Genomic DNA, 26518 nt, shown 5'->3' on the forward strand with positions numbered 1-26518 from the left:
GTGAAGTGAGACAAATACAAAACATTTTAGAAAATATAATTTTCATGCAGCATACATCAAATACAACATTTGGCATTCTCACAAGAAACTACTGACCAGGTAAATAACATATTGTAATATTCTGAATAAAATACTCAAGTTCATATTAAAATTGACAACCTGAAATAACTTCAGCAGCATAATATTATGAAATTGTATTATTATATATCTGAAAGCAGGTGTGAGTTATTTGCATGGAAGCATTTGTGTTGGTTGATTAACACATCATATGCTTTTGAATGCTGTATTTAAACCCATTTGTTTTTGTGTTCCAGGCAGCTGCTCACAGGAAGTGAATGTTGTCTGGAAGCATGGTGGGTCCCAGGTTGTGCCCGAACGTGTTATGGCTTTGATTGGTGAGAGCACATTGCTAATTGAGTTTGGTCAAGCTGAAATTGAGCTCTTGAAAAAATAGATGCCTGCCTCCAGGGCTCTATCACTTCCTGGGACCCTTTTTGTTTTGTTTGGTTTGTATATCTGTGGTTGTAACTAGCATGGGTTTTAAAGTTAAAAGTAAAAGAGCATGCTACGAAGTATGGAAAATAATTATGGAATTGAAGTAAGAATTTTAACGGAGAACATGCTTAAACTTTGATCACAATTTATGTGGAGAAAACCATGCCATAGAAAATAAATGTTTGAAAACATTATTTTGTTGTCTGCCTCTGCTTCACTCTGCCTGCTCAACCCAGTCTTAGAACCCAACACTTTCCACCTTGTGACACATGCATGGCACTGCATTTGAATGATAACACAGTATCATGGGTCCTAGGGGAAATGTGTTCATCTTGAGACAGCTCTTCCTTGTAAAAGGGGGAAAATATTTCTATGGCATTTCTGTATTTGTGTAAAAGATAAATACAAAAACCTCAAAGCCAATTCTCCCACACTCATCCGAAGCTGATTAGTTGATTTACTTCCCTCCCTGTAAGTCCTTGCTGTGTACTACTTAGATGGCACCTCTTCACTCCCCTTGATTGTACCTGGCAGAGCTGATGCTGATCGGGGGAGTATAGAGTCAGAGGTGAGAGAAAGAGGTATCTGCATCAGAAGTAGCTACAGCAACCAGACTTTTCCTTCTGAGACTCAATGTACTCATGAATCTGGAATTTGGGCTCGTTGGGCTGCTGGCCATGTACTGCCCTGTGCTTCAGCTCCCTGCAGAAGGGAAAGAAAGATGGATGGATGGATGGATGGAGGAAGGGATGGCAGGATGAGCACAAAAAAAGTGAGGAAGACATTTTTTTATTATAATAATTCCATGACGCCAGTGTGGGTGTTGTCACTTACTTTGCCACTGCAATGAAAGCCAGATCAACGTTCACCCCAGTCTTGGCACTTGTCTCCATGAAAGGAACAGAATACTCCTTGGAGAGGAAAACAGATCTATTACATTCAACTTGGGTAAGGATTGGATTGTCAATTTAGAATAATGTGTGCTTAATCCTAAATTGAAATTAGGATCTACATATTGGCGTAACTGTAAATGTTGCACATATCTGTTCTTGGCATCAATGCATGATTTACTTCACAGGTGACCATGCTGCTCACCCTGGCCAGCTTCTCTCCTTCGTCTCTCCTGATCACTCTTTCACTGGCCATGTCTGCCTGTAGGGGGAAAGGAGATTCACACCATTGGAGAAGAGAAAGGCCAGAATATCCAAATAGGCCAAATATCTCAGTGTCAACAGAGTAAAACACAATGCACTTGCATTATCTGAACGTCTCATTTCTGTTGAATAACTGGAAAGAATAACCAGCTTGAGTGAGTCAGAGAGTGTGTCCAATCATTTGTGTGTGGTGTTATGTGAGGTAGGGCGAACAGCATACTTCTCCTTTTCTTCCACTACAAAAAGCTTTTCAGGCCTATTCATTCCTTCCATTCCTCTCACCTTGTTGCCCAGCAACATGATGACTACATCCCTCTGTGCATACTCATGAATCTCTGTAAGCCACGCCTACAGACGGAGAAACAGCCAATCAGAGGACAAGAAGGGAGGTTGCGGGAACACAGCTAATGCTGTGTTCGTAACAAGTGGGAAACCCGAACGATACTACAGTACCTGTAAACTGGGAGCAACGAGTATTGCTTTAGGGTCGAGTTCGTGGCCAACTACATTGCAGACGCATGCCAGATCTTACCACGCCCGAATAGGTATAGTGCATTCGGAAAGTATTCAGATTCATTGACTTTTTCAACATTTTATTACATTACACCCTTATTCTAAAATGGATTAAATAAATAAAAATCCTCATCAATCTACACACAATACCACATAATGACAATGCAAAAACATTTTTTTAAATATTTGCTAATGTATTAAAAATTAAAAACAGAAATACCTTATTTACAGAATTATTCAGACTCTGCTATGAGACTCAAATTGACCTCAGGTGCATCCTGTTTCCAATGATCATCCTCGAGATGTTTCTACAACTTGATTGGAGTTCACCTGTGGTAAATTCAATTGATTGGACATGATTTGGAGAGGCACACACCTGTCTATATAAGGTCCCACTGTTGACAGTGCATGTCAGAGCAAAAACAAAGCCATGAGGTCAAAGGAATTGCCTGTAGAGCGCCGAGACAGGATTGTGTCTAGGCACAAATCTAGGGAATGGTAACAAAACATTTCTGCAGCATCGAAAGTTCCAAAGAACATTGTGGCCTCAATCATTCTTAAATGGAAAAAGTTTGGAATAACCAAGGCTCTTCCTAGAGCTGGCTGCCTGGCCAAACTGAGCAATCGGGGGAGAAGGGCCTTGGTCAGGATGTTGACAGAGCTCCAGAGTTCCTCTGTGGAGATGGGAGAACCTTCCAGAAGGACAACCACCTGTAGCACTCCACCAATCAGGCCTTTATGGTAGAGTGGCTGGACGGAATCCACTCCTTAGTAAAAGGCACATCACAGCCTGCTTGGAGTTTGCCAAAAGGCACCTAAAAGACTCTCAGACCATGATAAACAAGATTATCTAGTCTGATGAAACCAAGATTGAACTCTTTGGCCTGAATGCCAAAGCGATACGTCTGGAAGAAACCTGGCACCATCCCTATGGTGAAGCTTGGTGGGGCAGCGTCATGCTGTGGGGATGTTTTTCAGTGGCAGGGACTGCGAGACTAGTCAGGATCGAGGGAAAGATGAATGGAGCAAAGTACAGGGAGATCCTTGATGAAAACCTGCTCCAGAGCACTCAGGACCTCAGACTGGGGCAAATCTTCACCTTCCAACAGGACAACGACCCTAAGCACACAGACAAGACAACGCAGGAGTGGCTTCGGGACAAGTCTCTGAATGTCCTTGAGCAGCCCAGCCTGAGCACAGACTTGATCGAACATCTCTGGAGAGACCTAAAAATAGCTGTGCAGCGATGCTCCCCATGCAACCTGACAGAGCTTGAGAGGATCTGCAGAGAGGAATGGGAGAAACTCTCCAAATACAGGTGTACCAAGCTTGTACCGTCATACCCAAGAAGACTCAAGGCTGTAATCGCTGCCAAAGGTGCTTCAACAAAGTACAGAGTAAAGGTTCTGAATACTTATGTAAATTTTATAGTTAAGTTGTTTTTAAAAAATTGCAAACATTTCTAAAAACCTGTTTTTGCATTGTCATTATGGGCTATTGTGTGTAGATTGATGAGGGGCGGAATTTTTTTGTTGAATAAATCTTATAAGGCTTTAACGTAACAAAATGTGACTGCCTTCCAAACGCACTGTATTTAACATATCAGCTAATAACATCATATGATACAGTAATCTAGTGCCCAACTGCACAATCAATGACGTGGAACACAACTTTTGGTTGATGCAATGTAGTCGAGCAGGAACTCTGCCATTTAGTTTTCACATGCACATACACACACCATGCATACACACACATCATTGTTCATGTCAACACTTTATGGTATCAGTTTACATTTCAGGCAATATCCTCCTCATAATTGGTATGATTAGTCATTTGTCAACATTACAACTCTCACTGGACATCTTTATAATATTACAATTCTGCAGGGCATCACCAGTTAAAGACATTATAATGGCAGAGGTGTCCTTCAGAGACCAAGACTCACCCGTATGTTGTCAAAGGAGGATTTGCTGGTGATGTCATATAAAAGGAGTAGGGCTATGAGAAAGAAAGAAAAAACATGAAATGTAGCCCTATGAATAATAGATGAATGTATATGATATAAATAACTAAAGTTATAATCAGGTATCTCCTTATGGCTGAGATCCAGAGCCAGATTGTTGGCTTGACAAGACAAGGTGTCCCTGTAGAAGGTGTAACAGGTTTGTTGTGATATCCACTTGACACTGCAGAAATATGTATTCAATGTTTGTGTATTCCTATTGGTTGGTTAAATTTACATATCAATTAGGTATATTGCCATTGGTCATGCTTGCAGATAGGGGGAGATCGTAAATTCTTCCCAGTCTGACATTGACATGCAAGCGATAAATCACGTTCTGAAATAGTTCATTCTATTTATGTATTTACAATGTGTACAAGTTTATTATGTATATATACTTTATATATACAGTACCAGTCAAAAGTTTGCAAACATCTACTCATTCAAGGGCTTTTCATTATTTTTTACTATTTTCTACATTGTAGAAAAATGGTGAAGACATCAAAACTATGAAATAGCACATATGGAATCATGTAGTAACCAAAAAAGTGTTAAACAAATCAAACTATATTTATATTTGAGATTCTTCAAAGTAGCCACCCTTTGCCTTGATGACAGCTTTGCACACTCTTGGCATTCTCTCAACCAACTTCATGAGGTAGTCACTTGGAATGCATTTCAATTAACAGGTGTGACTTGTTAAAAGTTCATTTGTGGAATTTCTTTCCTTCTTAATGCATTTGAGCCAATCAGTTGTGTTGTGACAAGGTAGGGGTGGTATACAGAAGATAACCCTATTTGGTAAAAGAGTAAGTCCATATTATGGCAAGAACAGCTCAAATAAGCAAAGAGTATGGACAGTTCATCATTACTTTAAGACATGAAGGTCAGTCAATCCGGAAAATTTCAAGAACTTGAATGTTTCTTCAAGTGCAGTCGTCAAAAATGATCAACCGCTATGAAACTGACTCTCATGAGGACCGCCACAAGAAAGGAAGACCCAGAGTTACCTCTGCTGCAGAAGATAAGTTCATTATATATTTTTTTACATTTTACCTTTATTTAACCAGGCCAGTCAGTTAAGAACAAATTATTGTTTTCAATGACGGCCTAGGAACAGTGGGTTAACTGCCTTGGTTAACTCATGGTCGAAATGCTGCAAAGAAACCAATTCTAAAAGACACCAATAAGAAGAAGAGGCTTGCTTGGGCCAGGAAACATGAGCAATGGACATTAGATTGGTGGAAATCTGTCCTTTGGTCTGATGAGTCCAAATTTGAGATTTTTGGTTCCAACCGCAGTGTCTTTGTGAGATGCAGCGTAGGTGAAAGGATGATCTCCGCATATGTGGTTCCCCCGTGAAGCATGGAGGAGGAGGTGTGATGGTGTGGGGGTGCTTTGCTGGTGAAACTGTGATGATTTATTTAGAATTCAAGGCACACTTAACCAGCATGTCTACCACAGCATTCTGCAGCGATACGCCATCCCATCTGGTTTGCGCTTAGTGGGACTATCATTTGTTTTTCAACAGGACAATGACCCAACACACCTCCAATCTGTGTAAGGAGTATTTGACCAAGAAGAAGAGTGATGGAGTGCTGCATGAAATGACCTGGCCTCTACAATCACAGACCTCAACCCAATTGAGATGGTTTGGGATGAGTTGGACCACTGAGTGAAGGAAAAGCAGCCAACAAGTGCTCAGAATAATATATGGGAACTCCTTCAAGACTGTTGGAAAAACATTCCAGGTGAAGCTGGTTGAGAGAATGCCAAGAGTGTGCAAAGCTGTCATCAAGGCAAAGGGTGGCTACTTTGAAAAATATATTTTGATTGGTTTAACAATTTTTTGGTTACTACATGATTCTATATGTGTTATTTCATAGTTTTGATGTCTTCACTATTATTCTACAATGTCGAAAATAGTTTTCAAAACATGGAAAACCTTGAATGAGTAAGCGTGTTCAAACTTTTGATTGGTACTGTATGTGTACCACAGGAGGCTCCTGAGGGGAAGGACGGCTCATGATAATGGCTGGAATGGCGCGAATGGAATCAAATGGAGGGAAATGCATCAAACATGTGGAAACCATGTGTTTGATGTATTTGTTACCATTCCACTTATTCCGCTCCAGGCATTATCACGGACCCGTCCTCCCCAATTAAGGCGCCACCAACCTCCTGTGATGTGTACGGTACTTGTTAGATATTAGGAGCATCCTGGGATGTGCTTTTTATGTTATTGCTGTAAGAGCAAGTTCGTTAGCATGATTTAATTGTAATGGTCACATTAACTCCATGCTAATTCACAGTTATTTCCATGCTAACACACAAATCCCAAATCTACAGCCATCAACATACTGCTGTCCTGCACATCTAATGTGCTTTCTTTTGTCTACCGTCAGAATAAACACCAACTGGGACCACTGGCTGGACAGTCCTTTCTTTAAAAACACAACGCAAGAGAGTTAAGAAGTACGGTATGATCACATCTGTTACGTAGGTATGTGTCAAGACTGTTTTACTGGGTCTTCCTGTAGTAGGCATCTGTCAAGACTGTTTTACTGGTTCTTCCTGTAGTAGGCATCTGTCAAGACTGTTTTACTGGGTCTTCCTGTAGTAGGCATCTGTCAAGACTGTTTTACTGCGCCTTCCTGTAGTTCACTCTTCGAAAAAAGGGTTCCAAAAGGGTTCTTCGGCTGTCCCCATAGGATATCCCTTTTTGGTTCCAGGTAGAACCCTTTTTGGTTCCATGTAGAAGCCTCTGTAGAAAGGATTCTACATGGAACCGAAAAGGGTTCTACCAGCAACCAAAAAAAGGTTCTTCAAAGGGTTCTCCTATGGGGACAGCCAAAGAATCCTGTAAGAATCCTCTAGATAGCACCTTTTTTTCTAAGAGTGTAGGCATGTGTCAAGACTGTTTTACCATGGGCGTCCCTGTAATAGGCATGTGTCAAGACTGTTTTACCATGGGCGTCCCTGTAATAGGCATGTGTCAAGACTGTTTTACCATGGGCGTCCCTGTAATAGGCATGTGTCACACTCCTGAACCGCTCCTGGCCTGCAGTGTCCCACATCTGACATGAAGAGGAAAGAATACACCATATTAAAATAAATCCCCCTTTCTGTGCAACAAAAAATATTTGAACAGGGATTCATTCAGATTGACTTACCTGTAGTTTTACCTTCACGTTGTCTACAGTCACCACCTTGTTCTGAGGAGATGAGGCAAGAGGGGCGATTGATTGATTACATTCACTCACACACTCACTCTCTCTCACACATTCCCTCACTCACTCACTCCCTCACTCACTCTCTCACTCACCGTGAAGCAGATGCCAACAGTAGCAGAGAAGGATCCAGGGATGAACTTGCCCTGGTCAAACTGGACCAGAAGAGACGTCTTACCCACTCCACTATCCCCCACCAGGATAGTCTGCCAACAACACACATAACAAGACAATAATCTGCATGTGTGTGTGTATTTGTGTGTGCAAACATGAGTGAGAACGTGTGTGCATGTATCTATATGTGCATCAATGAGTGCAACAGTGCCCATTCATATCATGTTTGTGTGTGTGTCAGCCTGTGCATGACTGTATGTATGTGCAGCATGTGGATATGTTTACACAGCACAGAGTCTCTCCTATCTTCCTACAAGGGTGAGAAGATTACCTTGGAAAACTGAGATCAATAGATTTTTGATGACTCACTGTCACGTTCTGACCTTTATTTCCTTTGTTTTGTCATTATTTAGTATGGTCAGGGCGTGAGTTGGGGTGGGCAGTCTATGTTTGTTTTTCTATGATTTGGGTATTTCTATGTTTCGGCCTAGTATGGTTCTCAATCAGAGGCAGGTGTCATTAGTTGTCTCTGATTGAGAATCATACTTAGGTAGCCTGGGTTTCACTGTGTGTTTGTGGGTGATTGTTCCTGTCTCTGTGTTTTGCACCAGATAGGGCTGTTTTTGGTTTTCCACGTTTATTGTTTTGTAGTGGTCATGTTTATCTGTTTTTATTAAACATGAATCAATATAACCACGCTGCGTTTTGGTCCGCCTGTACTTCACCACAGGAAAACCCTTACACTCACAAACTGAACGGGCTTAGGTGAATCAATGATCTCTTCCTGCAGACACAGCTAAGTATCTTACTCAACACAGACACACAGGATTATAGACTGTAACTGAGTGTAGCAGCATTGAAGTAGATTCAGAAAGCTCTGACTCAACTTTGAGAGTGTCTTTGAACTCTGCTTCCATGGGATTTAAGACGCACAGACAGACTGACACACAGACACATGTAGAAATTAAATGTAAAGCTGTGAGGAAAATTAGGCTTTTTAAAATGTATTTTGACAGACGGCTCTGAGAAGGATGCGAATAGAAATATCACAATACTGGGATTGGCTATTTGAGCTGCAATTTCAAATTGGTTCTTTGGGTTATTTCCGCTTGGCTATTAACAAATGAAATTATTAAGCTCCGGGTAGTACAGTGAATGTATTCTGGTAACATCTATATATGTAATAAAACTGCATGCAGTATGTAAAATGTATACAGCGGATAAATGATAAATACCATTATGAGGACTTTAAATTAAGTATACTTATCGGGCTCCCGAGAGGCGCAGGGGTCTAAGGCACTGCATCTCAGTGCAAGAGGTGTCACTACAGTCCTTGGTTTGAATCCAGGCTGTATCACATCTGGCTGTGATTGGGAGTCCCATAAGGTGGTGTACAATTGGCACAGCGTCATCTGGGTTTGGCCGGAGTAGGCCATCATTGTAAATAACCATTTGTTTTTAAATGACTTTCCTAGTTAAATAAAGGTTCAATTAAAAAAAACTGGATTAAACTCAACATTGATCACTATTCTGGATAAACTAAAATGGTCACTAGCCAGATTAGAAGTCTAACACACTCATTCACAATTATAGGTGCATGGTATATCTGTATCATCTATCTGATAGTGGCTTTCAACTGGTGTGCCTTGAGGAACTCTCAGGTGTGACGTAAAACCTTCCATAATCTTTATTATTTTAATGAACAATCACTTATAAACGTGCCCTGTGGAAAGCAATGGAATTTTGACTTGGGAGCACCAGTTCCGCTCAGATAATACATTGAATAGCACATGGTTACATTACATCGGTATCATTGTTTCAAGTCCAGTGCACTAAGGCTGTTGTTACATTTGTATAATTTGAGGGGTGCACATCACCAGCAAAATAATTTGTATAATTTGAGGGGTGCACATCACCAGCAAAGTAGTTTGTATAATTTTACTTTGCCTGTACAAACCATTAGGTTAGGCAAGTCTGATAAGGCTTGTACCACAGCCTCTGCCATAGAAACAAACAGAGCATGGCTTTGTGTCCGTGTTTGCACCTTTACAATGCAGAAAACTACTCGTCTCTGGCCCAAACCGTTCAAATCTTAAGATCTAAAGAGCTAAAACATTTTTTTTCCTAACTAACTGGTCTCAGAGCATTTCGTATTATTCTGTGTGTAAATCCAAGACATCCCATTAAATGGACTGTCATGGATTTACGCACAGAATAATATGAAATGCTCTGAGACCAGTTTGTTTTTCTAGAAAAACAAATGTTTTAGCTCTTTAGGTATTTGGTGATGGATTTCCATCACCCAATTTGCATGATATGTTCCGAATTACAATGCCTATTATAGGTATGTTACGAATTTACAAAATGTACAATATGTTACAAATTTGAAAAACTTATGGTATGTTAAGAATTCTAGCTAGGGGGCTAACGTTAGCTACGTGAGGGGTTGGGGTTAAGATTAGGGTTTAGTTTAGGAGTTAGATTAAAGGATTAAGGTTGAGAAAATTAAAGTCATTGTTATGAAAACTTAGGACACTAAGGAGGCCTTTCTACTGACTCTGAACGCACAATCCCTCCATCAGTGCTCAGACTGTCCGCAATAGGCTGAGAGAGGCTTGACTGAGGGCTTGTAGGCCTGTTGTAAGGCAGGTCCTCACCAGAAATCACCGGCAACAACACAGCCTATGGGCACAAACCCACCGCGCTGGACCAGACAGGACTGGCAAAAAGTGCTCTTCACTGACGAGTGGCGGTTTTGTCTCACCAGGGATGATGGTCAGATTCATGTTTATCGTCGAAGGAATGAGCGTTACACCGAGGCCTGTACTCTGGAGCGGGATCAATTTGGATGGTCCGTCATGGTCTGGGGTGGTGTGTCATCGGACTGAGCTTGTTGTCATTGCAGGCAATCTCAACGCTGTGTGTTATAGGGAAGGCATCCTCCTCCCTCATGTGGTACCCTTCCTGCAGGCTCATCCTGACAATGCCACCAGCCATACTGCTCGTTCTGTGCGTGATTTCCTGCAAGACAGGAATGTCAGTGTTCTGCCATGGCCAGCAAAGAGCCCAGATCTCAATCCCAATGAGCACGTCTGAGACCTGTTGGATCGGAGGGTGAGGGCTAGGACCATTCTTCCCTAATCTTACTACATTTGCACACACTGTATATAGATTTTTCTATTGTGTTATTGACTGTACGTTTGTTTATTCCCATCTGTAACTCTGTTGTTTTTGTCACACTGCTTTGTTTTATCTTGGCCAGGTCGCAGTTGTAATTGAGAACTTGTTCTCAACTGGCCTACCTGGTTAAATAAATGTGAAATAAATTTTTTTCAAAACAAATTCCCCCCAGAAATGTCCGGGAATTTGCAGGTGCCTTGGTGGAAGAGTGGGGTAAGATCTCACAGCAAGAACTGGCAAAAATCTGGTGCAGTCCATGAGGAGGAGATGCACTACAGTATCTAATGCAGATGGAGGCACACTTCCGATACTGACTACCCCCCCTTTTGTTCAGGGACACATTATTCAATTTAGTCACATGTCTGTGGAACTTGTTCAGTTTGTCTAAGTTGTTGAATCTTGTTATGTTCATACAAATATTTACACATGTTAAAGTTTGCTGAAAATATCCAGTTGACAGTGAGAGGACATTTAATTTTTTGCCGAGTTTAGTTACAAAGTAGCTAAAAAGTAGTAAGTAGTTGAAAAGTTGCTAATTAGCTAAAATTGTCAATGATGAGATTTGAACTCACAGCCTTTGGGTTGGTAGACATTTGCGTAATATGCCCACCCATTTTGGTAGCACACCAGGGTTCAAATCAAATCAAAGTATATTTGTTGCATACACAGGATAAAACAGGTCCAGCGAAATGCTTACTTACAAGCTGCCATTGACACACACAGCCCTATGGATAAAGCTGTACCACAGATCCCTTGCCAACAGACTGACAGCTAAATGACTATTTCATCTAAACCTCATCCAACTTTAATGCATCAGTCTCCTCTCCTACATCTCCACTGATATCACACAGACCATGTTACATCACTGAGGGAAGCAGCAAGGGAAGGAGGGAGTATGGGGAGGGAGGTGGGGAGAATGGGGAAGGATGGATGGATGGAGGAGTGTGGGGAGTTGGGAGAGGAGGGTGCAATAAGTGTGATAGCGTTTATGTGGTACCTTAATTGGGGAGGACAGGCTCGTGGTAATGACTGGGGTGGAACGAGTAGAATCATATACATCAAAAATATGGTTCATAGGTGTTTCATGCCATTACATTTGCTCTGTTCCGGACTTTATTATGAGCCGTTCTCCCCTTAGCAGCCTCCACTGGGTAATATGGGGTTTGTCATTGTTTAGGATTGCAAAGCTACCGGTAATTACCAAAGTTGCTGGAATGTTTAGTAATTTTGGTAATTAACAGAAAATCTATAGGAATCTATTGTAACTTTGGCAGTGCTGTAAAGTATTGGGGTATCTGTACTTTACTTTACTATTTATATTTTTGACTACTTTTACTTTTACTTCACTACATTCCTAAAGAAAATCATGTACTTTTTACTCCATACATTTCCCTGACACCCAAAAGTACTCATTACATGTTGAATGCGCAGCAGGTCAGGAAAATGGTCCAATCCCTGATGCCCCTGATCTGGCAGACTCACTAAACACAAATGCATCGCTTGCAAATTATGTCTGAGTGTTGGAGTGTACCCCTGGTTATCTGTACATTTTCAAAACAAGAAAATGGTGCTGTCTACTTTGCTTAATATATGGAATACTTTTATATATGGATAATATAATATAATATATGGAATACTTTTACTTTTGATACTTAATATGTTTAGAACCAAATACTTTTAGACTTTTACTCAAGTAAGATTTTACTGGGTGACTTTCACTTTTACTTGAGTAACTTTCCATTAAGGTATCTATACTTTTACTCAAGTAGGTTGAGGGCAGTAGTGGTACTACTAGTTCCTTGGTGTCCACATCACCAACAAACTAGAATGGTCCAAACACACCAAGACAGTCATATGCTTGATGGTTTTGCAACTGCACTTGAAGAAACTTTAAAAGTTCTTGAAATGTTCCGCATTGACTGACCTTTTGTGTCTTAAAGTAATGATGGACTGTCTTTTCCCTTTGCTTATTTGAGCTGTTCTTGCCATAATATGGACTTGGTCTTTTACCAAAAAGGCTTCTTCTGTACACCAACCCTGCCTTGTCACAACACAATTGATTGGCGCAAATGCATTAAGAAGGAAAGAAATTCCACAAATTAACTTTTAACAAGGCACACCTGTTAATTGAAATGCATTCCAGGTGACTACATCATGAAGCTGGTTTAGAGAATGTCAAGAGTGTGCAAGGCTGTCATCAAGGCAAAGGGTGGCTACTTTGAAGAATCTCAAATATGAAATAACATTTTAACACTTTTTTGGTTACTACATGATTCATATGTATTATTTCATAGATTTGATGTCTTCACTATTATTCTACAATTGAATGAGTAGGTATGTCCAAACTTTTGACTGGTACTGTATATTTAATGCTGAAACCTTCATATTAAACACCAATGATATTCACTAAGTTGATGGTTTATATTTAGGATCATATTTTACAGCTTGGTAACTTAATATTTAAATTTTTTAAATTATCTTGTTTAATTATTTCATATATTTTACATGTGATAAGGCCACACAGAGGACCAGAGATACTTACAGTACAGACACCTATGATCATCTGAAGTACCCAAAAGGGCCACTAGATACATAAATCCTTGAAAGATACCAAAATTCTGGTGGTTTACTGGTAAACTAAATAATATACCCACCTCTAGTCATGTTACATCATTGAGGGGAAGCCGACAGGAAAGGAGGGAAGGGGGATTATTGTGAGGGGAAGAAGACGCAATAAGTCTGTTGGGGATTATGAGCAAAGCTTTTCTGTGGTAACATGGGGTTTGCTGGAAATGGAGCATTATATCCCCCCGGTGACTCAGATGCAATTAGCTGGAACAGATGCAAATGTTTGGGAAATTCGTCACGGACCAGTGGAAGACACAGGAAGAGTGTGTGTGTGTGTGTGTGTGTGTGTGTGTGTGTGTGTGTGTGTGTGTCCAACACAATGATATATCCACTCTCCAAGCACTTATGGTTCTTTATCTCTGTGGTTAATGAGGAGCTTGTTAGGAGGCTGTGAGTGTCCGCCATTAACTCACACACATACAGTGCATTCTGAAAGTATTCAGACCCCTTCCCTTTTTCCACATTTTGTTATAGCCTTATCCTAAGATTGATTATATTGTATTCTCATCAATCTACACACAATACCCCATAATTACAAAGTGAAAGCATGTTTTAGACATTTTGCACGCGTATTAAAAATAAAAAACAGAAATACCTTATTTACATAAGTATTCAGACCCTTTGCTATGAGACTCAAAATTGATGTCAGGTACATCCTGTTTCCATTGATCATCCTTGAGATGTTTCTACAACTTGATTGGAGTCCACCTGTGGTAAATTCAATTGATTGGATATGATTTCAAAAGGCACAGACCTGTCCATATAAGGTCTCATAGTTGACAGTGCATATCAGAGCACAAAAAAAGCAATGAGGTCGAAGGAATTGTCCGTAAAGCTCCGAGACAGAATTGTGTTGAGGCACAGATCTGGGGAATGATACCAAATCCATTCTGCTGCATTGAAGGTCCCCAAGAACACAATGGCCTCCATCATTCTTAAATGGAGGAAGTTTGGAACCACCAAGAATCTTCCTAGACCTGGTCGCCCATCCAAACTGAGAAATCGGGAGAAAGGCCTTGGTTGGGGAGGTGCCCAAGAACCCACTGGTCACACTGACAGAGCTCCAGAGTTCCTCTATGGAGATGGGAGAACCTTCCAGAAGAACAACCATCTCTGCAGCACTTCACCAATCAGGCCTTTATGGTATAGCGGCCAGATGGAAGCCCCTCCTCAGTAAAAGGCACATGACAGCCTGCTTGGAGTTTGCCAAAAGGCACCTGAAGGACTGTCAGACCATCAGAAACAAGATTCTCTGGTCTGATAACCAAGATTGAACTCCTTGGCCTGATTGCCAAGCATCACGTCTAGAGGAAACCTGGCACCATCCCTACGGTGAAGCATGGTGGTGGCAGCATCATGCTATGGGGATGTTTTTCAGAAGCAGGGACTGGGAGACCAGTCAGGATCGAGGGAAAGAGGAATGGAGCAAAGTATAGAGAGATTCTTGATGAAAACCTGCTCCAGAGCGCTCAGACTGGGGGTGCGACGATTCACCTTCCAACAGGACATGACCCTAAGCACAGGGCCAATACAACGCAAGAGTGGCTTTGGGACAAGTCTCTGAATGTCCTTGAGCAGCCCAGCCAGAGCCCGGACTTGAACCCGATCTAAATATCTCTGGAGTGTCCTGAAAATAGCTGTGCAGCGACCTTCCCCATCCAACCTGACAGAGCTTGAGAGGATCTGCAGAGAAGAATGGGAAAAACTCCCCAAATACAGTTCTGCCAAGATTGTAGCGTCACACCCAAGAAGACTCGAGGCTGTAATCGCAAACAAAGATGCTTCAACAAAGTACTGAATAAAGGGTCTGAATACTTTAAGTAAATTTGATATTTCATTTTTATTTATTTTTTATTTTCAAACATTTCTAAAAACCTGTTTTTGCTTTGTCATTATGTGGTATTGTGTGTAGATTGATGAGAAAAAATATATTGAATCAATTTTAGAATAAGGCTGTAAAGTAACAAAATGTGGAAAAAGTCAAGGGGTCTAAATAGTTTCCAAATGCACTGTATACATACACACACACAAACACACACATATTCTCTAAGTGTCCTGTCTGTGGCCTGAGTTGTCATCACCCACCCCGTTGTCTTACATCAGAGAACATGATTCCCTCTGCACTGAAAGGCTAGGTGGAATATTCTCTATATGGCCAATACCAACCCAGTCAGATCGCCACAAGTACACAGGGGGTAAGGGCTGTAAGGTTGGTTGGGAATTGGTCAATCCTGTCAAATATGCAGTGGACCTTTACTGTAGGCACAGATCTGGAAGTAGGTGATGAGTCAGTGTGAAGGCTGAGTCACAGAGAGGGTCAAAACACAGATGTCTTTATGGAGCAGGTTGTTGTACTGAAACTTATTACTTCTGCCTCCAAGATCATAAGTAAAACAGACAGTTCAGACCTGTGTGTGTGTGTGTGTGTCCGTCCTATGGGGCTTGTAGAGAGTGCTGTCAATAAGGTCATTCAGACTAATTAGAAAGCTATAGGACCATTACTACAGAAGGGACTGACCACTACAATCCTTCTTTAGCATTGTGTAGAGAGATCTAAAACACACTGAGTCTACGGTCATTCAGCCATTTGGCTTGTACTACAAACCTTTTTATCAATGGGCTCCTTCCCTGCCCCTGATTTCAGAGAGAAATGAAAGCAGTACAGTGGTGCCCTACTCTGACCTATATAGAGTACTAATGGAGCGGCACAACAGTGAAAAGAACTAGGCCAGTCCAGACGACTGATAAAATATAATGAAATATAGCCAGGCCTATCCCAAGAGAAACAAACTTAATTGATGCAACTGCAGCAGCCAATTCAACTGGATTGAACTGTAGTCTTTGCAAACTGCATATTTAAGTAAAGTGAACTGCAGTACTTTCAAAGCTGTCAACCTGGGCTTAGGTGTAGAAGTAACATAGTGTATGTAAATCCAGGAACTCCAATTAGTATGATATGTTAGGTTCTGTATGGTATGTATTAATTTGTGGATGTCCATCATCCATTTCGTATGATATGTTATGAATTACTATAAGTATGATATGTATTCGTACAATATGTTACGAATTGCAATTTGTACATGTTATACATTTGCAAAACGTATGATATGCTACGAATTCCAATTTGATGTAGCTAATGTTAGCTAGGTGGCTAACGTTAGCTAGGTGGCTAACGTTAGCTAGGTGGCTAACGTTAGCTAGGTGGCTAACGTTAGCTAGGTGGCTAACGTTAGCTAGGCTATGGGTTAGGGGTTAAGGTTAGGAGTTAGGTCAAAGGGCAAACGTCAGGGTTAGGGCAGCATTTCCCAAACTTGGTCCTCGGGACCCAAAATGGTGCATGTTTTGTTATTTGCCTTAACACTACAAAGCTTGATGATTAGTTGATTATTTTAATCAGGTGTGTAGTGCTAGGGCAAAACCCAAAATGTGCACCCTGTGGGATCCCAAGCCCCTGGGTTAGGGAAAGGGTTAGTTAACATGCTAAGTAGTTGCAAAGTTGTTAAAAAATTGTAAGTAGTTACAAAGTTCCAAATGCTAAAGTTGTCTGTGATGAGATTCAAACATGAAAAGTGTGACCACATGTCTCGGATTGTGCGGAACAGTCATGCATTTTGGTCCTTTGTCCCGCAGCCAAACAATCCTATATCATAAGGATGTGGTAGCCATGGTGATGTTAAACACTTCTCCAATTGTTATTGAGATCTGATATTCTGCACAATGTCAATGTGCAGAATGTCAATGTCATAGGCCTATCGTCAACCAATCATATTTCTCAAATCCTTTCATCCTAAATAGTCCCCCAGAGTGGACACGTCATAATACCCACAAAACCTAGCGGTCAAACACGGAAATGGTTCCAATAGTTTTTTCACCATTCATTTCTCACATAGGTAATTTTACAAACACTTCAAATTAAGTGTGTATTTGGTGTAGGCTTACCCTGGCATGACATTTTGATAACCGTGTAATTCTTTCTCGGACTAGGGGAGTTATATCAATATATTCGCCTCAATTACCTAAAACAAATGCTAAATCCTAAATAAACTCAGCAAAAAAAGAAACGTCCTCTCACTGCCAACTGCGTTTATTTTCAGAAAACTTAACATGTGTAAATATTTGTATGAACATAAGATTCAACAACTGAGACATAAACTGAACAAATCCACAGACATGTGACAGAAATTTAAAAATGTGTCCCTGAACAAAGGGGGTCAAAATCAAAAGTAACAGTCAGTATCTGGTGTGGCCACCAGCTGCATTAAATACTGCAGTGCAGCTCCTCCTCATGGACTGCACCAGATTTACCAGTTGCTGCTCTGAGGTGTTACCCCACTTCCCCACCAAGGCACCTCCTAGCCCTCAGCCTCCGATCCAACAGGTCCCAGGCGTGCTCAATGGGATTGAGATCCGGGCTCTTCGCTGGCCATGGCAGAACACTGACATTCCTGTCTTGAAGGAAATCATGCACACAATGAACAGTATGGCTGCTGGCATTGTCATGCTGGGGGGTCATGTCAGGATGAGCCTGCAGGAAGGGTACCACATGAGGGAGGAGGATGTCTTCCCTGTAACACACAGCTTTGAGATTGCCTGCAATGACAACAAGCTCAGTCCGATGATGCTGTGACACACCTTCCCCAGACCATGACGGACCCTCCACCTCCAAATTGATTCCGCTCCAGAGTGCAGGCCTCAGTGTAACGCTCATTCCTTTGACGATAAACGCAAATCTGACCATCACCCTTGGTGAAACAAAACCGCTACTCGTCAGTGAAGAGCACTTTTTCCAGTGCTGCCCGGTCCAGCGTCGGTGGGTTCGTGACCATAGGCAACGTTGTTGCCGGTGATGTCTGGTGAGGATCTGCCTTACAACAGGCCTACAAGCCCTCAGTCCAGCCTCTCTCAGCCTATTGCGGACAGTCTGAGCACTGATGGAGGGATTGTGCATTCCTGGTGTTGCAGTTGTTGCCATGCTGAACTTGTCCCGCAGGTGTGATATTCGGATGTACCGATCCCGCGCAGGTGTTGTTACACGTGGTCTGCCACTGCTAGGACGATCAGCTGTCCGTCCTGTCTCCCTGTAGCGCTGTCTTAGGTGTCTCACAGTACGGACATTGCAATTTATTGCCCTGGCCACATCTGCAGTCCTCATGACTCCTTGCAGCATGCCTAAGGCATGTTCACGCAGATGAGCAAGGACCCTGGGCACCCTGTTTTTCAGAGTCAGTAGAAAGGCCTCTTTAATGTCCTACGTTTTCATAACTGTGACCTTAATTGCCTACCGTCTGTAAGCTGTTAGTGTCTTAATGACCGTTCCACAGGTGCATGTTCATTAATTGTTTATGGTTCATTGAACAAGCATGGGAAACAGTGTTTAAACACTTTACAATGAAGATCTGTGAAGTTATTTGGATTTTTACTAATTATCTTTGAAAGACAGGGTCCTGGAAAAGGGACGTTTCTTTTTTTGCTGAGATTAGCAACAGAGAAGACCTCAGCAAAACTACAAATTCCTGCAGGAAGCTCCTGCATTTCATCTCTAGCTGACATCGTCAGCTACTATTCACCAGCGCGATCAGAGTCCTGTGCCCAATCCATGATGAATCCATGTGCTGTATTCAAATTAATTGAATAAAGTGTTGAACTTCTTCCATCTGGTTTTAGCTAGTCACAGACTACACTTTAGCTAGCAAGTTAGCAAAGCAATAGATAAAAAAAATATTTTGTTTTACTTAGCCTAGATAATTGTTTGTTCAGTATGTCAACTTTAGTGTCAAGTTCAGACCTTATGATATTTTTCAAGATGTACATAAGAGCTATTAAAAGGGGAGAAGACCACTATAAGTATGGCGATGTGGAGAAGTGCAGCTATAATGAGGGGAAACTTACCGGTTTGGTCAGGACCAGCATGAGGGATAAAGTTTATCCTGTGTCTACAAGGAAAGAGATACCTAATCAATGATATAATCATTTACTAAATTACCCCGGATACCAGACTCAGATGAGTGATAACTCAGTTCTAGAATGTTGTCATTCATGAAAATGAATCTAAAAATCTATTGACATTCAGAATGATTGACATTGTTAAGACATCCATCCTGTATTTTAGTCACATGACCAGAGACAAATCTTCAAAGGCACAGTATTTATTTATTCAGAGTGGCACATGCATTCACACTGTCTTGATTTATAGGATCTTTCAAACTGTATGAGTGATATGTCAAGTGATAAAATGCCAAGTTATCAATTAAAAGTTGATTGAAAAACTGCACTTGTCCTCATGTGAAAATGACCGTTAATTAAATATTCTACAACTTTAATGTCATCAATCAAATTAAACTTTATTTATTTGGCACTTTTCTTACAACAAATGTATTTCGAGGTGTTCAAAGGCATGTATTGAAAGGCATGTGGCACTTAACATCCTTCCTCTTGGCAGGTCTCTATAGGTGACCAAGGGATTCTCTCTACCACATGCAAATGCCCTTGTGGAGCTCATAAGTGTAGCAAAACAGCTGCATTGGCTATTCTTGCGGTTCAAAATATCGGCTGTACGGATGTGGAATGCGAGTGGAGGAAGCCAGCCGTGCCCAACCAGGTGCAGTCAGTTGAGGACCTGCAGCCGGCCGAAAAGTACAAGCTAAGGAACAGTCTCCGGGGCAGGTTTAGTGAAATGGCATGTCTCCTTGAACCTGAGCCAGAACAACCGCTACCCTCCCTGTAACCCTTGTCTGTACTGGACGTTGTTTTAAAAAAGGGCACCTGGGGCATGCAGGCATCCTGGCTGGCATGGCACTGTTGGTGGAGCTGCAGGAGGCTCTACGGCAGGCAACTGTAGGACAGCGCACCAAACCAAACTGGTACACCATAAGGAGAGGGAGGTTGGCTGCCAGTTACTCCATCGCTGCTAAAAAGAGTCCTCAGATCACAGTCATTGGATGGGGTGTTGTCTGTAAAGTGGGGTACAGATAATGAAGAGGGGGGCATCAAGGCATTCAAAATGGCTACAGGGATGGATGTGCAGGAGTCAGGGTTTTTGGTCACAGGGTCTGGGATCCTGGGTGTCTCACCGGATGGTTCGAAGGATTTCTATATCCAGGAGGAGGGAGGGTCTTACCGCCTACATGGAGACCATCTTTACTGGCACCAGGTCGAAGGGAAGCTCCACATCACTGGAAGGGACACTTGCTTCTTTGTTTTGTGGACCACCAAAGCTTCCATCACCATCCAGCGTGATGACCTCTGGCAGACTAGTATTGCTGGACTAGAGGAGTTCTTCAAGGACCACATGTATCCAAAGTTGGCACTGCAACAGTGAACATTTGTAAATATCTTGTAAATAGTTTTAGCACACAAATATGTTTTTGAGGTTTTATTCCAATCCAATGGTCCAAAAATATTCGACATTGTTCAGACACACACACTAGGCTCCTCCCAGAATAGGTTATATTTTATCAGTACAGTCAATGACCATCCTGCAGTTTCTGCTGGACCCCTGAAAAGACGCAGGCAAGCACGTTTGGTTCTTCTCCCGACTTGGAACAGTCTTCATGGTCATAATGAAAAAAAGCTTGTGAGTCACGTGAATAATTGAGCCAGGTGCAAGTTGGTGTAGCTGTGACACAACTTCATAAGCGCCTTAAACACTTGATCCTCAAATGACAGCACCTTAACCCTCCACTTGGGAAAGTAGACAACGCAGTCCTTGCAACGTTCAAAGTATTCAACAACGATGTTGAACATGCCTTTGTCTGGAAGTTCTGTTTCCACCCTAAGTATTTTATCAGACAGCTGTGATGCTGAATACCGGTTGCAGGTATACAGCTGATTCTCCTGTAGAACCTTCAACTGTGCTAATGTTTCCTCAAGATGTACCTCAGTGAGAGCATTCTGCAACTGTGCAGACAGCAGTCTCCTACATATTCAGCGGCCGAGGGGCCTGGAACTTCATTGTCTGCCATGGTGGATGTGTCTGGATTTTCCTCTTCTGGCACGGTGGATGAGCTACCTTTTCTGTAAAACACAGGGCCATTTCTCTTTCCCAACTGAAAATGGCAGCTGCAGACCCAAGTGCTGTCACTGGGTTTCCAGTCTGCCAGTCTGAAAGACAAACAAAAGTTACTTTTACTAGCTAGATAGGTTGATTTCTAAAATGGTAACATTTATATTTAAATACCATAACCAACAGACTTCTCAAAAGAAAGTTTAAACCTTCAGCTGTGAGGTCACTGAGGAGGACCAACAGGGATCGGCAGGGGGATTGTCTGAAAGGGACTGACATGCAGGGATGGAATATAAGGATTTTGGGAATTGGCCAGCAGACCACGATTTTTACTAGCCCGGGTAACATTTAGGTCCAAAATCTGTGGCATACGATGTTTGTAAAGGCAAAATTTCACTGCTGTGTCAGGCTAGTTTGGCACATTTTCTACTATCCATTTCACTTCTGTGTCAGGCTAGTTTGGCACATTGTCTACTGGGCCAGTTTGAAAAGTACTAGCCTCGGGATAGCTTAATTTACATCCCTGTTAACATGTCTAACTTACTTCACAGGATTTTTTGAATAGTCAAGAACAACAGATGCACTCGTGGAACAAAACCGTTTCTGTGTTTTGTATGGGAAAACATTGAGCCCACAAGTCCTATGTAAGGTAGCTAGCTAACTTTAGCTAATGTCGCTAACTAGCCAACTAAGGTGCCTAACGAGCTGGTCCACCAGGTGATATTTAGCTAGCTAGCTAGTTAACATTAGCTCACTGTTCGTGTAGTCAGACTTTTCTAAGTGGTGACATGCTAGTTAATCAACTATCCTTGCCATGGTGATGGCCTAACGTTACCTGGCAAGTCTGACTACACAAACGATGAGTTAACGTTAACTAGCTAGCTAAATATTCCTTCCTTGGTGGGCTAATGTGAAAAAGTATGACTACACAAACTGTGAGCCAACGTTATCTAGCTGGCTAGCTCACTAAATACTTGTCAATAAAAAGGTCAACACAGTCATTATACCAGCTAATGCTGGTTTTATTTTTACTTGTAAGGAAGGTAATGTGCGTTGTACACTTAAGTACAGTCAGTGGTTATCTAGCAAAATTTTCATAAGCACCTAGCTAACTACAGATCTTTGACCAAACCAAAATAGCTTATTAGCAGATAGCAAACAGGGCTTACCTTATCACATGGCTCCAGCGATGCCTCTCTCTTACAGAGGTCGGAAAATGATAATATACACATGCATGCTTATCGGAGTAGTGGTTACAATCCGGAGTCGTGGTTACATAGCACAGAACCACCCTTGCGTCTGATCGACGGAAAGACCTAAGGTTAGCTAGTTAGCTACAAAGGCCAGGGTAATTTGAACTATTCTAGTAATAAAACATGCTAAGGTAGGTTATTTGAAAGATGCTAAACAGCAATGCACATGATAAATACACAATATCAATTATTTAAACAAGAAACTACAAAAAGGCTATAATATCTACCAGTTATTATATTTGACTTTAGTTGTAGGTTCCTTACTAACGTAAACTCACCCCATTCCGTACAAATGTGTGCAACCGCAACATTCAAATGAGGCTACAAAGGAAACTAATGGGACTGTAGCGACTGTGTTGACTTCAAAATCGGGGGTGTGAACTACGTTTCTATTCAAGCGTTGATCGACATGGTAATGGCTCTATAGTATTGGAGAAAAGTTGAAAAAACTGACCCTCCGTTACATCGTGATGTGTCATGCCGTAACGTACAGCACACATAAAGCAACTATTTCTGTCTTACAATCTCTCTCCACCAGGTGTAGCACTTCTCTCATCATTTAAAAACAAGAAATGGACAGTGACGGGGGTAAGGGGGGATACCTAGTCATTTTTTTGCATCATCACTGCAAGCGATCATCATTCTCAAAGCCGCTGTTTGCTTCTGAAGATCACTTTAGCACCGCCCTAAAAACCTGATTCAAATGCGACATAAACCTTCAAATAGGTATGTAATGACACATTATATAAACTCTTTACAGTGTTTTATTTACATTTTAGAGGCAATAAGGTGATAAGTTGGACAGATCAAGTTAAAAAAAAGCTATTTTCCCACACAATATCTCTCCTTCTCACTATCACGCATTAGTTTCGCTTCCCCACCCGCAATTTTTAAAAAGACCCGATGGGGCTCATTGCCTTCTTGAATCATATAGAAAAGGGCAGCGTGGGGGTCATGTAATTGATTCTGTTGGAAAGGGGAGAAATTGTGCTTTACAATGGTATTGACATTACAGTTGATCTGGAAGTATTATGTTTTTGGGGCGCTAAAATAAGGTCAATTGTACGGACCAAAGTGATGTACAAAAGTTAGTGAGTTTACGTTACTTGATCCTGAGATTTAGCATGGAGAAATGTTTAGGTTTTCCCTCCCTGCAACACTGCCTTGATTGATGACTTCAAAGCTTGCAACAGGATCTGTAGTTCTGTATGATAGCCACATTAGAGGCTAAAAAGCATTTCATTTTGGGGGGGTAATTACAGGCAAATATATTGGTAAAAGTGACCTTGTCCGAGAGAGATTTACGTGATTATCAAAACATCAAGACAGGGTAAGCCTACACGAAACACAGACCTTATATGAAGTCATTATAAAGTCCCCCATGGAAAAATGAACGGTGGAAAAACTATTGGAACCATTTCCTTGTTTAACTGCTAGGTTTTATAGGTATTATGACTCATACTGTGTTACTCAATTTCAGCCAGAGAGGAAGAGAGGGGCCCAACTCAGAGGAAAATATGCTTCCCTTAAGCAGGTGGTGTTTTTTCGTTGTTTTGCGCCTATCTCTGACCTTTTTAACCTGTCTCTCCTTTCTCGGGAGGTTCCCATTGCTTGGAAGGCAGCCATGGATTCTCCTTTATTTAAAAGGGGAGATCAAGGCTATAGTTGCCCACAAACCAAGGAGTTTTTTAATGGCGGTCAATGAGAGAGTGTTGAATTTGGAGAACAAAAAAATGTATGATATTTACGTGAGGTTTAGATGACTAGACAGCCCACAGTGCCACTTTGTGGACAACGACTCCCATTGTTAGGGCGGAGAGACATGTAACTTGTCAGTATATCCATAACCGTTGTTCCAGCTATACTTGAAGAGGACAGTATAGGCCTAACTACTTACAAACAATTGTGTTTAAAAAATATATAAAATATTGGCACATACACCAGATTAGTGCAGTGAAACGTGTTGTTCTGACGAAGAGCTACAAAAGCAGGTAAATATCCGTGTTAGACTGAAAGATATAAAGTAATTTCGTCAAACTTGGGAGGTCTCTGTGCTCATTAGTTGCTTATTCAACATATTTGCTGCTACTTCATTCGATCCTGTTTTAAAAGTCTCCCTGTTTTAACATTTCCTGAGACCAACCAGAAATGTTTATTTGGCCAAATATTTTCATAAAGCTGCCACACATGTGGTCTCTCCTTTCTGCATCACCAAATTTTCTGCACATAGTGTCACTACACCACTTCACTTAATACAATGAAACCTGAAACCCCACCTCTTTAAGGAATAACTAGGATAGGATAAAGTAATCCTTCTCACCCTCCCCCCTTAAAAGACCTAGATGCACTATTGTAAAGTGGCTGTTCCACTGGATGTCATAAGGTGAAAGCACCAATTTGTAAGTCGCTCTGGATAAGAGCGTCTGCTAAATGACTTAAATGTTAAAACAATGGTGCTTGTTAAGAAAAGTTAGATCAACACTGAATCAATGTCCTGTTGTCCCACATTTGGGTATTTTAAATGTTGTCACCCTACCTTTGGGTTCTTAGACATTCGCGTTATACCACCCTACTTTAGTTTTTGCCTTAAGTAACCTTCTGTCTTATGTAATTACACATATCATACTCATTTGAGTGTCCCGGATTTACATTTACTATGTTACGTCTAGTCTATGAGACCAGGCTGAAGCTGTGGACTCAGCACGAAGGCTGGTTAGTTAATGTGAGGTTATTTGGACAGGGTATGAGCTGGTACTGGCAGCGAACCGAAACACTTCGGGAACGGGGAGGGCACAGTACAGGTGTTTGCTTTGGTTTGGAAACATCGTCATACACTCTCTCCTGCTGCGATGGTCAGTGGGCTATTATCCAACTGCTATCCAGCGTTTCAGTACCATGGAAAGCCCAATGACGATTCAAAGTGCTATTCCACCAGGTCAAGACAACTGTTATTTAGATGTGGCATCAAAGAGCTGAACCATTACAAGTTATATCTTAACGTGACTGAAATCAATAAGAGATAACCGAGTGTATAGCCTCGTCTTATGAGAAAATCAACAAGTAACAGTTTTATATTATTTAGACATGAATCCAATCATCCTCCTACCTTGTGCATTAATTCTTCGTCGTATGAAAGAGCTGGGGGGGCAGACGGTGAATGGTTCTCCTCCCCTTCGGTAGATCCATAGGCGCTATCGGGGTGGATCTCCGGGTATGCAGTGGTGTAGTGCGCAGATATCGGTTCCATGGACTCCATCGTCTCCATCCTCTCGAAGCGCTCAAGGCAGACCAGGATACAATGCCAAAATCAATGATGCCCCCTTAGACAATTAGCCAGATATTTCCTGACAACTATCTATTTCTCTCTCCCTTTGTCTCTCTCCTTCTTCTTACTTTTCTTTGTGTGAAACCACGAAACCCCCAACACGAATATCAGGCATGTTGCCCACAGCTTTTCTCTGTACTGATTTACATGTAAGACATGTAGGAGGCTGACTGTACCATACAGCTACAGCCAGCACAACACACAACGTGACAGTGTATTAACGTCAGAGCGAATCGTGTTCAGCACCACGGATAGTTCTGAATGAGGAGGAGGGGAGTGGGAGGAGGGGGTTGAGGAATGGTCAGTGCTAACAGGGATCCTTGGGACGTCCCTACCCTAAAACCTAACTCCTACCCTTACTATAACCCTTACCTTAGCCATTTCACATTTCAACTTCAATTGTTGTAGGATCCCGAATAGTACGAACGGCTGGGGGATTCCTCCTGAGCGCATCATGGAGCTGAGCTAGATAATTCAGTATCTCCTTAATTTAAATTTGTAGATAGATTAAATATCTTTATTTTGAGAAGATATATAATCTTTCTGATGTGATAATAGCACATTTTAATGAGCCTGTCAACTCAGAGTCGGTAGTTTCAGGGAGGGGAAGTCAGAGAATCCC

The 26518-nt window shown here is 41.6% G+C and overlaps 1 protein-coding gene across 1 annotated transcript; it reads right to left on the reverse strand.

The window, feature by feature from the left end:
• Nucleotides 1-22: 22 nt before the first annotated feature.
• Nucleotides 23-26062, reverse strand: LOC115113845 (ras-related protein Rab-37-like). Its single transcript, XM_065012531.1, has 9 exons — nt 25678-26062; nt 7490-7600; nt 7338-7379; nt 7175-7241; nt 4108-4160; nt 1932-1997; nt 1591-1647; nt 1330-1406; nt 23-1197 (listed from the first exon to the last, which is right to left on the reverse strand). The coding sequence occupies exons 1-9, from the start codon at nt 25834-25836 to the stop codon at nt 1086-1088; spliced, it is 744 nt and encodes a 247-aa protein (XP_064868603.1). The 5' UTR covers nt 25837-26062; the 3' UTR covers nt 23-1085.
• Between the last annotated feature and the right edge of the window lie 456 nt (nt 26063-26518).

Source organism: Oncorhynchus nerka, linkage group LG28 (assembly GCF_034236695.1).
Source record: "Oncorhynchus nerka isolate Pitt River linkage group LG28, Oner_Uvic_2.0, whole genome shotgun sequence".
Lineage (NCBI taxonomy): Eukaryota > Metazoa > Chordata > Actinopteri > Salmoniformes > Salmonidae > Oncorhynchus > Oncorhynchus nerka.

Bases quoted from the DNA above. Each gene is read 5' to 3' on its own strand.
- LOC115113845 (XM_065012531.1), bottom strand. From the start codon at position 25,836: ATGGAGACGATGGAGTCCATGGAACCGATATCTGCGCACTACACCACT. The intron at 7,242-7,337 runs GTAAGTCAATCT...TCTTCATGTCAG, and splicing joins ACGTGAAGGTAAAACTACAG to ATGTGGGACACTGCAGGCCA. The intron at 1,407-1,590 runs GTGAGCAGCATG...TTCCTCTCCAAG, and splicing joins AAGGAGAGAAGCTGGCCAGG to GAGTATTCTGTTCCTTTCAT.